Here is a 12026-nt window from a genome sequence, read left to right on the forward strand (position 1 = left end):
GATCTTCTTTTAATATAGAGGTGGACAGCTAAATGTTTCATATATATAGAAAAAAAGAAAGAAACACATTTAAAGAGTAGGGAAAAAGGGAACACAAATGTCAGAGGTTGAGAGCCACTGTGTTACTGCACTTTTAGTTATTTAAGATATTACTAGCAACTATATATGATCATGTCTTCTAAACTTCTAGGTCAAAATACTTCAGGGTAATAGCATTTCCAACTCTCTTTTAAACTTATTCTCTTTCAACCTTAATTAGTACTTTCAAGCCATGAACTAACTGTGGAAGTCTGACTTTTCAGTTGACCTGCCCTTCCACCCTACCCCAATTATTTATCTTAAAGTCACATGTATTTTCCTAATTATTATAGACATATGGAAGTAAAAAAAGCAGGAATACATGAAATTTCACATGATTTTTAAACAAATCACTTCAGTATGTATTAAATAAGTACTTTTAAAATAGGAGTTTATATTAATATTGAAACTATCTTCTTTCTTTTGAGCTCGTATGTGTATGTCCACCATTACTGTGGACTCAATTCCAACTGATAGTGACCCCGGAGGACCGAATGGGGTCGCCCTAAAGGGTTTCCGATCTTTCCTAAAGCAGATGCCCCGAGAGGGGCTGGAGGATTCAAACTACCAAACCTTTAGTTAGAAATCGGGCACTTAACTCTGCACCAACAGGGTTCCTACATTATGATATGTATTATATATGTATGACTACATTCTTATATAATTATATGCCTTTAAAGTCCTGGTGGTGTAGTGGGTTACACATTGGGCTGCTAATCACAAGATCAGCAGTTCGAAACCACTAGCCAATCTGTGGGAGAAAGATGAAGCTTTCTACTCCCATAAAGAATTACAGTCTCTGAAACTCAAAGGGACTATTCTAATCTGTCCTGTTGGGTCATTAAGAGTCAGAATCTACTGGATGGCAGTGAGTTTGGTTTTAAAATTTGGATATATACATAAAACTATTATCTTAAATATGTTTATATGATTAAGTCACAGATGTACTATAATTATAGTATCAGTTCTTTTTTAAAATGTCTACATATAAAATTCATAGTTATATAAAATGCTTGTAAAATTATTGTGGTGAATGAAGAAAGAAATTTTTATCGATGTTTTCATTAAAGATTGTACTTATTCTAAAAAGTGAAACTTAAATCAATAGTCTATATTTTCAAACACTTCTTCAGCATGGTAAACTCAAATTTTATGCATTGCATTATATTTTGATGAGATTATAATCCCTTTTCATTTAGGTGGAACATCTAACCATTAATTATTAAGGTTGGTGGTTGATAAAATTTTCTCTTTTAGATATTTTCTTTTAATCTGTTGGAGATATCTTATCTATTCGTATTTCCCAGAGTTAAAACACAGTACTCCTATGTGTACATCACAGCACCCTTTCTGAATCCCCACGTTTGGTTTTGCTGTCTTCATTTTCTAGTAAGAACAGATATTCCGTGGCTTATGCAGCACAGAAGCCTTGGCTATTAAATGCGACTGTTGAAGAAAATATTACCTTTGGAAGTCCTTTCAACAAACAAAGGTAATTTTTAATAAACCACAAAATCTGGAAGTAGGCCATGATTTCTGAAACCGTTATCACCAGGATTTGTTTAACTCCTCAATTCCATTCTCATGGCCTGGGTCTTTGGAGCCCACTCTTTAAAACAAAAGTCTCATAGAAAGTTTCAGCCCACCCTGCTGAAGACAATTTGTATACCCAAACTTAAGCCCAGAAGACTAAAGGTGTGTGTGTGTGTGTGTGTGTGTGTGTGTGTGAAGAGAAGGGCTGAGATGAGTGGTGGGCAAGTGGAAGAGACGTCCAAGTAAGGAACAGAAGGAAGGATCAATGTAAAAAGAAGAGGAAGACTGTGGACTCTAGGGGGATCCGGTTACCGGAGTAATGAGAAGGTTCCATCTATCAACTGTCTTTTAAATACCGCTGGAGTGTAAAAGAAAGGTGCTCTGGTGGCGCAGTGGGTAAGGCACTGGGTTGCTGACCACAAGGCCAGCAGTTCTAACCCATCAACCATTCTACGGGCGAGAGATGAGGCTGTCTGCTCTCATAAAGATTCATAGTCTCGGGTCACAAGGATTTAGAACTATGTGTTTACAGTGATGTTAGGGTCTTGGAGAGCGTAAGAGGAGCCCCAAAGGGACTGAGGCGTAACTAGCAGTGAGCAACTATAATGTAAAGTGAGGTTGAGACCAGGCAGTGGAGAAGCCATCTGGGAGGAAGACCAAGTTTTAGAAAGGAGAATACCAAGTTAAATGGGATATTTCACTTGACAGTTTAATCTGAACGCTATGATTCGGAATTGAGAGCAAGAAAACATTTAGGAATGTACTAGAACTATTATCCAGGCATGCGGGCTTTACGGCCTGCAGTTGAGGTACTGATAGAAACGGAAAAGATGAGATAGTTGAGGATATATTAGAAAGTATTTATTAATCTAATACTAAAGAATAACGAACAAGTAAGAACAGGGAGAGGAGAATGAAGTCAATGATGACTTTCATATTTTAAGACTGGGCACTGAGAAAATGAAAATCTTGGTAGTGTCCCCTGCCCCAGCCTTAGGCTCCAGGCTCCATCATACTTTCAGCTCATCTGACTTCTGGTGTCAGCCTTCGATACGTCTGAGTACTTCACATTCACGTTGTCTTCGTTTTCTTCGCTCGCCGGCATGGATGACAATATACACAGGTCGCCACACACAAATTAGTCTTTAGCCATAGTGAGGCGCCTGTGGTCCCTCATATGCACTGTGTGTTTATTTGTATCATTTGCATTTTTGAAGTCTCTTAAGTCTCTTGTCCCTCCTTTTCTTCCTGGACAATTAAAAACACGTCTTGAAGTAGTGTAAACATCTCCTTTATAAAGATGTTTCAAATGTCTCAAAGTCGTCCATCATACCTCTGTGTTCTAGGAATATTTTCTCACAATCTCTTCGACAGATTATAGCCAAAGTAAATTTTTGTTATATTTGAGGAGGCTTCAAAAACTTCATGGAAAAAGTCCATTATATTTTCATTCCATTTTCCCTGGAACTTTTTGAAGCTGTGTCATAAGTTCTTGTATCAGTCTTAGGGACTTTTTTGTTTGTTTTTGCTGAGAGTGGAAACTAATACCTATTGATTTTTTTTATCTACAAACTCAGTGTAGAGGCTAGTTTGTATTAAATAATTAATGTTCGAATTCAGCTTTCAAGATATTGCACCTGAACTTAGTTTATGGTCAGTATATTAATGGTGATCTAAATTTTGAAAATAATTTCTCACAAAGGTACAAAGCTGTCACTGATGCCTGTTCACTTCAGCCAGATATTGACTTACTACCATTTGGAGACCAAACTGAAATTGGAGAGAGGGTGAGCTATGTATAATTTAAATAATGAATAAAAACCCAGGAGTGCTTTCTGGTTGTCTTTAATTTCTAATGGAGTAAAATAAAATTTGAGAGCTCGGGAGTTATTCATTGTCCTACATCCCCAGTGGTACAGTGGGTTACGCGTTGAGCTGCTAACCACAAGGTCATTTGTTCAAATCTATCAGTAACTTCGGGAGAGAGATAAGGCTTTTTGCTCCTGTAAAGGTGTATAGCCTCAGAAACTCACAGGCAGATCTACCTCAGCCTGTCGGGTCTCTAGGAGTCATAATTGACTAGATGGCAGTGGTTTTGTTGTGTTTTGTCACAAACTCCTGAAGTGGGATGGGCGGAGCTCTTTGATACCATTCCCACTTACTTATTCATGGTGTGGTTATGGTGTGCTTAACATTGCTCTAGCCACTCTGGAATTCCTAAGGAAATAAGATACGATAGTATCTGGCTTTGGCCAAATGTATTTTTCTTCACTTGGAACTTAAGTTCAATTGGTTTGAAGATTAAGATTACTTCTGACAACTTCTTCCATCATTGTCAACATCTAGTAGTTCTTGTCTTCCTGTTGTAAACATTGACATCATGCTATTTTGACCAAATGGAAAATACTTATGCCTGTACTCTTGATAACCCAAAAATCTAAACCCACAGTCATCTAGTCAATCTTGAAACATAGTCACCCTAAAGGACTGTGCAGAAATGCTCTCTCGGGTTTCCAAGGCAGGGGCAGCTGGTGCATTCTAACTGCTGACCTTGTGGTTAGCAACCCTCAGTGCTCTAACCACCAGCATGCCCCTTTATAATCACAATAGCCAGTTTAACCCCTTTCGCTGTCAAGTGCTGGGCAAAAATATGTGTATGCATCTTCTCATTCTTCTTAACAAATCTATTCTATGGGCGGTCTTATCCATCTACTCATATTGTACCTGAGAAAATTGAAGCTGAGACACATTAAAGAACTTGCCCAATCATGGAATTAATGATGCATCAAGATCAAGCTGAATCTGTCATCCGTGTTGGTGATGGCTATTTTTTATTATAGTCCACTGTTATTGGATGATGTCATTGAGTCAAAGCAGACTCATCACGATCCCACATAACAGAGAACTTCCCTATAGGGTTTTCTAGGCAGTAAACCCATAGTGGACTACATACTAGACTACTGACCACGAGATGAGCAGTTTGAAATCACCATCTGCACTGAGGGAGGAAGATTGGGCTTTCTACTCCTGTAAAGGGTTCATCTTGGAAACCCACAGGGCAGTTTCTACCCTGCTCTGTAGGGTTACTCTGAGTTGGAATTGACTAACAGCAGTGAGTTTGGTTTGGGGCATTGATCAGTAGGAACCTTGGTGGTGCAGTGGTTCAGCATGTGCCTGCTAACCATAAAGGTGACAGTCTGAACCCACCGGCTGCTCTGTGGGAGAAAGATGTGGCAGCTTGCTTCTAGGTGGATTACGGTCTTGGGGATCCTATAGACAGTTCTACCCTGTTCTAAAATGACTCACTTGGCAGTGGGTTTTATTTTAAAACTCTAAATAGTTGAGTTTTCAAATGATCTTACCAGTAGTATCATCGTCTTATCCTCTTAAAGGGAATTTTTACTATACACAATTTATCGATGGAAATTACGGGTGATTTGGATATGTTCTTTTCTAGGGCATCAACCTGAGTGGGGGTCAGAGACAGAGAATCTGTGTGGCGCGAGCTCTCTATCAAAACACCAACATTGTTTTCTTGGTAAGAACATGGTCTTCCCTTTGATTTATATTTGATTTTGGAGACTTGAAAAGAGACAAGGTTAGTAACTCAAGGAAAAAGAGTTTAATTTGTAAAAGCAAGGAGCATATAGGGAAACAACTCTTCACAGCACAAATCATGAGAAGATTAACATCAAGGTGAGAGATAGAGGATCTTCTTGGTATCTAAGGGACTGTAGTGTCCTAAAGGCCTGCTGATCTGAGTTTCTGAGTCACTAGAGTAAGTAGCGATGGAGTGGGCATAGCCCTGTGCCTTAAGGAGGCAGGATCCTAGGTTTTTTCATTCCTATGGTTTGGTAAAGAAAGGGGTTCCAGAGAAGGTTTTCATGGTGGGCACATGGTTTCAGTTAACAGAGTACTCCTTTTCAATGCATGCAATTCAGACTGTGCATTGGGTTTATATGTGAAGTTTAAAAACTGTAGGATGCCTAGCCCTAGCCCTATGAGTTGTAATCTGTGATGCAAGGTCTACAATTGATGACTTTAAATGCTCCACAGAGGATTCTCGTGCATATTCCTGAGTTAACGACATGTCTTTGACCAGGCCGGTTTGATGACGATGTTGATTAGCTTTTGCTCTCTTAGTCCCTTGAGCAGGAGGAAGTCAACACAATGAATAAATAGACAATACATATGGAAGATAAGAACATTGTGTAAATATTTGAAGTTTTTTTTCATAAATGTTCTTATTTATATAATCAATCGTTTTGTTCATGAAATTCTTGAATGGGTATTATAAAACTTGAATCTTGTTTTAAGCAACAATTTTTCTTTCTCATTTAAAGTATATTGATTCACTATATTTTTATTCCAATTTACCTATATATAAAATGAGAATGACAATAATATTTTTGTCTATATTTTACAAACGCATCCTATCAACTTTTTTGGCAAAAGAGACTAACTGTACTGTGTCATACCCATTGGAAAATAGTTCAGTGCATAGCGTTACAGTTACTTGTGCTTGTCCTATTGGAAAATTCCTAGCAAATAATAACTAATTTCCTACTATGTCTACACGTTGGTAAATGTTCAGGCATGCTACATAAGCATATTAAACAGACTCACATGATTATAGCCTATGCGATATTGATGGTGGGGTTTTTAACTTGAAGATTCTACATGTAAGAATTCAAAGCACTTTGAATAGTGTCACTCATTTATAAGTAATTCTTAACTTGGAAGAAGAAATATAGGGCCATACTAAATAAATCCTGATTAAAGGGGAGAAAACATGGAACAGAATTCAAATTCTTAAAATGTCTGGACTTCTTGCTCTGGTTGAGACTTAGAAGCCTCTGTGAAACCATCAGCCTGAGATACTCTTCTAAACTTGAACCAAAACTATCCCCTGAAGCCACAATTTAGTGAAGTAACAGATGGGCCCACAAAATAAAGTGAGAATGGTGGTCCATTAGCACAAATCTATGAGAGAAAAGATCGATAATATCCTAAAGCAAATGGGAAGATATGCGAACAGGGAAACTATATTCGAAATGAACAGAACATCTAGGCCATGAGAAATGTAAACACATTGTGGAAAATATAAGTCAAATCATTGAATTAATCTTCCTGTAGAAATTTCTCAATGGAGATTTGGTATATAAAATTTCAATGAAAACACAATAAAATATTACCTTAAAGAATGGAAATGGAAGGTTTATTTTTAAAAATATATAAATTTTCTGATCATTTAAAATTATACTAAGACTGGCTTTATAAATTGTTTGTAAGATAATTTTTCCTTAGTTGGTATTTCTACTTTCGACATGAATGGGATTGCATAAACAGCATATAAACTTCTCTTCTCCGCACCCCCATCCCCGTCCCCCCGTGCTGCTGTTTGCAGGATGACCCATTCTCTGCCCTGGACATCCACTTGAGTGATCACTTAATGCAGGAAGGGATTTTGAAATTTCTCCAAGATGACAAAAGGACACTGGTTCTTGTGACTCACAAGTTGCAGTATTTGACACATGCGGACTGGGTAAGAGTTTGAAGAGATCTTTGTTCACTTTCACAGCGGTGCAGTGGTTACGTGTTGGGCTGCAATTCAGCATTCCCGCAGGGGAAAGACTGGGCTGTCGGCGGTTGCAGTCTTGAAAGCCACAGGTGTCGCTATGAGTCAGCATTGACTCCATGGCAGTGAGTTTGGGGTTGGGGGTTGGGATATTTTTTAAAAATAGACCAGCGGTGGGGAGTGGCGACACCAGGAGGGAAGGGGGTATAGAAAGGGAGAACCGATCTCGGAGATCAATGTGTAACCTCCTCTCTGGGAGATGGGCAATGGGGAGGCGGGTGAGGGGAGACGCCGGGGAGTGTAAGATAAGATATAATAATTATTTATAAACTATCAAGGGACCAGGGGTGGGATCGGGGATGGAAGGGGACGGGGGAAAAAAAGGGAAAACCGAGCTGATTCCAGGAACCCAAGTGGAAGGTGAATTATGAGAATGACGAGTGCAACGAATGTATAAGGGTGCTTTGCTCAATTGATGTATGTACGGATTGTGATAAGAGCTGTATGAACCCCAATAAAAAGATTTTTAAAAATAGAGTCATTGTAAATGCTCTCTGGAATAAAAGTAACTTTTGCTAGCTACGTTTTTTTTCAAATTCTGCTACTCTTTACTTTGCTTAGATCATAGCTATGAAAGATGGAAGTGTGCTAAGAGAAGGGACTCTGAAGGACATTCAAACTAAAGATGTTGAACTTTATGAGCACTGGAAAACGCTTATGAATCGGCAAGATCAAGAATTAGAAAAGGTAATTGCTTACAGTTCTGAAGGACCCGAGATCCAGTTCAGGAGGGTGAGGAATGCATTGTATAAATGACTTCACATGCTTCCCAGTAAGTATTTTCTTATAAAAGTTGGATAACATTATAATCCTTATCTAAAATCCAAACTAATGGTATCTGTATACATTATTAAAGGAAGACTACTTTGGAACTATGCGATTGTAGTAACACCTTCTGGCTCCAGTGCATTCGACACCTAGACTGGCTAAGGCAAGGCAGTTCAGTTCATAGCTCTTCCATTGCGTGAGCATGTGCTTTCCCATCACTCACAAAAGGCAAAACAACTTTGCAAGGAGGAGCTGTGGTCGGAGCAGTAAGCCTTCGCCGGGATGAGCCTGGAAGATGAAGAAAAATGATCAATGGAAATAGTAATAAAATCTTATATTTTCATAGTTTATAAAAGGTCATATTTTTCATTATCTTCTTTTGTTCTCATAAAACTCTTTATGAACAAGTAAAGAAAAGATTATTTCACTTGTACAGATGAGAAAACCGAGGCTCGGATGGTTAACTAGTTTGAATGAAGTGGTAAAGCACATTCAATGCGTGGCTAAGTGGTACTCATAAATCTTAAACCCAAGTTTGAAGAAAATGTAATTTCAGTATAAATACTATGGATGATGTAGGTACAGCTTTGAGTGAAGCAATAGCATAGCTGGAAACTAGACTGAATGTGAAAGAGGAACAACCATGCTGAAGAGATGAAATTGTAAATTGAGTTCACAAATTTTTGAAAAGATCTTTTTCTTTGTTTGGGACTAGTTGGCATCCAGAATTTGGTATACCTTTCTGGGAATGGGCATTATAAAAGGAAATAAAAGCAATTCTATTTTGTAATATGAAATATGCAAGTCATAAAATTTATGAAAAATAGCAAGAAATTAAAATATTATTTTAGAAAGGAAAATAAGAGAAGATAAAAAGATCAAAGAAACTCTAAGATTACTCTGGCTTTTTTGGAGTTGCCAGAGATCTCAAGAATAAACACACATGGAAGAAAAGAGATCTGTAAAAGTCTATTGTCAACTAGAGCACATCACAAAACCATTGCAATGGTGCTATCGATCAAAAGATCACAAGGCATATCAACTAGTGTCCATTTAGGAATTATAATGTTTGGTAATACATTATTTCCACAAGGCTTTTTTCCCCAGTGATTTAGATGCCAGGGACAAAAGAATATGGCGTGTTTTAGGAGCAGGGCAATTTATAGTTTCCTTTGGAAAGAAGATCTGGAGGAGAAAAAAAAGAGAGCGCACTCTTGGCCCTGTCTTAGAGTTGTGCTGGTAAACAGGCCGGGAAGAAAGTCTGCTCAGTTGCATTTAGCAATGACACCATCACTCGGGATAGCGTGGCTCTGCAATGAAAGGGTCATCAATCAGAGGGGGAACAAATTAGGGTGTGGATAGGGCAGATCCAGTTGTGAGCGGAACAATGGCCAGGAGATGACAGAATGAACCAGATACCTGCCAGAACCCTAGCCAGGGATGAAGGAACGCAACTGCCACACAGTGAAATGCAGGCGCCAGAACCATTTGAATCTCCAGGCCGTGGGGAACAAGACCCCTAGATCACCATGGGGGAGTTTTCTATAAAAACAAATTTCTGTTTAATACAGAAAGCAGGATAGGGTTTTTGCATAGAGCAGTAGTTCTTAAAAACACACAAAAACAAAACTCAGGGGTGGTTTTGGCCTCAGGAGAGATTTGATGTACGACAAATATGGCAGGGCCATGCTGCTGGGATCAGCTGGGCGGAGGACAGAGACGCTGCTACAGAGTCCACGATGCACAGAATGGCCTCCCACAAGAAGGAACCAGCAGGCCCCAAGACCACTAGCGCCAACCTCCTGCCTGGACCTACAATTGACTGAGCAAGAAGACAAGGAACATGAAACGCCAGGACACACAAAATAGCTGTCTCGGGTCTTCAGAGAGGACTACGAATGTAAGGATTAAGCTATAAATAGGGAAGGTAATGTTAAAAGGATCGCTGAGGAAACCTCTAGGAGGACATATTTTATCTGATTAAATATTATTTTAAAATTTTTTTACCTTGGTTGATAAAACATGTATTACTAAGAATGTTACTAAGCAAAATAAGCCAGCATCACCTGACATCCTGTGGCCTTCGCCTAGGCCACTCCCCAAATCGACATCCCATAAATAATTATTGGATAAATTACCCCACATTTGTATTTACTTATTGAAAATATCAACACAATTGAAAATGGTTAACATATCATGAGCATTTACTCAGGAAAAAAAATTGACTTTAAAGATTAAAAATAAAATCTTAGTGATATTAAAACTTTTTGTTCATTGAGCATGGGCAGTTGAAGCCAAGCCAAAAGCTTCTACTTTTGAACGTGCATGGTTTTCATTAAGCTACGCATACTGAGCCAGGATCTTCTTTAATTTTTCATTTTTCTAGCCTTATGTACAAGTGTTAGTTTTCATACCGTTTCAAACCTTACCAAACTCAGTGCCACGGAGTCGATGCTGACGCACAGTGACCCTATCGGAGCACAGAGTAGACACGGTCTTGTGAGTTTCTAAGATTAATTTCAAAAACTAGTGCGTCAGTTGTGTGGAATTCAGGATGCATCTCCTCACAGAAACACGGCTTCTGAATTTTGTGGATGGTCCCCCCAACTCAATTTACCCCACCATGCAGCTGCTAATGTCACTGCAGTTCTGAGGTCAACGGGGTGGGAGTGTTGGAAGCAGGGACGTGGCATAGAAAATGCTACTTTTCTGAGACCAGGACAAGTCTGAAGCAACTATTTTAAATGTGCCAAGATTCCTTGGGTCCTTTTATCGTTTGCATATTTCTCCCTTGTAGGGATTTTCCTGAGCACCTAGGCACCTAAGCACCTCCATTGCCTGTTTACTTCAAACAGTCCTACCAAATTTCCAATTGGAATTCTTTTATTGGACTGCCTTAGGGAGTGTTAAAAAAACTCGCCATGATTGAACAATTCGTCTCAGTGGATGACTGACAGCGTCTTTACTAATCTAGAACTTCAGCTATTTTTAAAAGATGGTAGCAATAGTTACAACGAAGCATCTGCCAATTGAAATATTTTATGTGTCTGATTTAGCAATATTGCTTACATTCATCATGCTGTGCAGCCAGCCCTGCTATTCAGACACTATTCTACCAGGCTTAGCACATGTCCACTGTCCACTAAGCCAGGACTCCCTCCTTCCTCTCCCTTTATGCCTGACAACCACTAATCAGCTTTTGTCCATTTCATTTAAGTGGGATCATAGAATATCTGTCCTTCTGTGTCTGACTTTTGTCACTGAGTGTAACATTTTCAAAGGTCGTTCATGTCGTGACACACCTCAGGACTTCATCTCCCTTTATGGCTGAATGATATTCCACGGTCTGCCTGTCACCACATGTTGTTTATTTGTTCATCCGGACAGTGAGGTTGTCATTTGTAATGGAAGGTATTTATTAACTTAAATATGTTTCTAGTTAGAAGAATGAGGAGTCACTGTAAGTGGTATAAAAATGAGACAAATTAGCAGTGGGGAACTATGCTTTACAGCTGGGGGGTGTATCTCCTTGCCTCTGACGGTATCACCTTGTCATTACTTTTTTGGCATAACTTCTTTATGCTACTGAGCTCGGAAGGACTCCCTACAAGCTGAAGGCATTTGTCCCACACCGACTCCACTGGCAGGAGTTACGGGGCTCTCGAGGGAAGGTAAAGCCTATGAGCCGGATAAAGGCTCCGCTGTGGGTGGGAGTCATTGGTAAGTCATAACCTTCCCGTGGCTCTGAGCTGCCTGAATCACAGCCGAATGTTTACTGTAGGATATGGAAGCTGACCAGACAACTTTAGAGAGGAAAACCCTCAGAAGAGCCATGTATTCAAGAGAGGCCAAAGCCCAAATGGAAGATGAAGATGAAGGTGGGTCTTTTTCTTGCTTCTGAAACCTTAAATGTAGTCAAAAAGGATAGATTATACCTTTGTGCATATATCCAAATTTCACATTTTTTTATCTTTCTGGTGAATTTTTGTAAGTTTAGGAGTCAAAAAGA

General features: G+C 39.1%; 1 protein-coding gene across 2 annotated transcripts in view; it reads left to right on the forward strand.

The window, feature by feature from the left end:
* Window positions 1–12026, forward strand: part of ABCC9 (ATP binding cassette subfamily C member 9) — a 122484-nt gene that overhangs the window by 64223 nt on the left and 46235 nt on the right. For both annotated transcript variants that reach the window (XM_075553054.1, XM_075553055.1), the window contains exons 18-23: window positions 1469–1570; window positions 3314–3398; window positions 5069–5149; window positions 7019–7156; window positions 7811–7936; window positions 11799–11895. In XM_075553054.1, the coding sequence (XP_075409169.1) occupies window positions 1469–1570; window positions 3314–3398; window positions 5069–5149; window positions 7019–7156; window positions 7811–7936; window positions 11799–11895 (629 nt within the window). The remainder of the gene's footprint in view (window positions 1–1468; window positions 1571–3313; window positions 3399–5068; window positions 5150–7018; window positions 7157–7810; window positions 7937–11798; window positions 11896–12026) is intronic.

This window comes from Tenrec ecaudatus, chromosome 6 (assembly GCF_050624435.1).
Source record: "Tenrec ecaudatus isolate mTenEca1 chromosome 6, mTenEca1.hap1, whole genome shotgun sequence".
NCBI classification, from domain to species: Eukaryota; Metazoa; Chordata; class Mammalia; order Afrosoricida; family Tenrecidae; genus Tenrec; species Tenrec ecaudatus.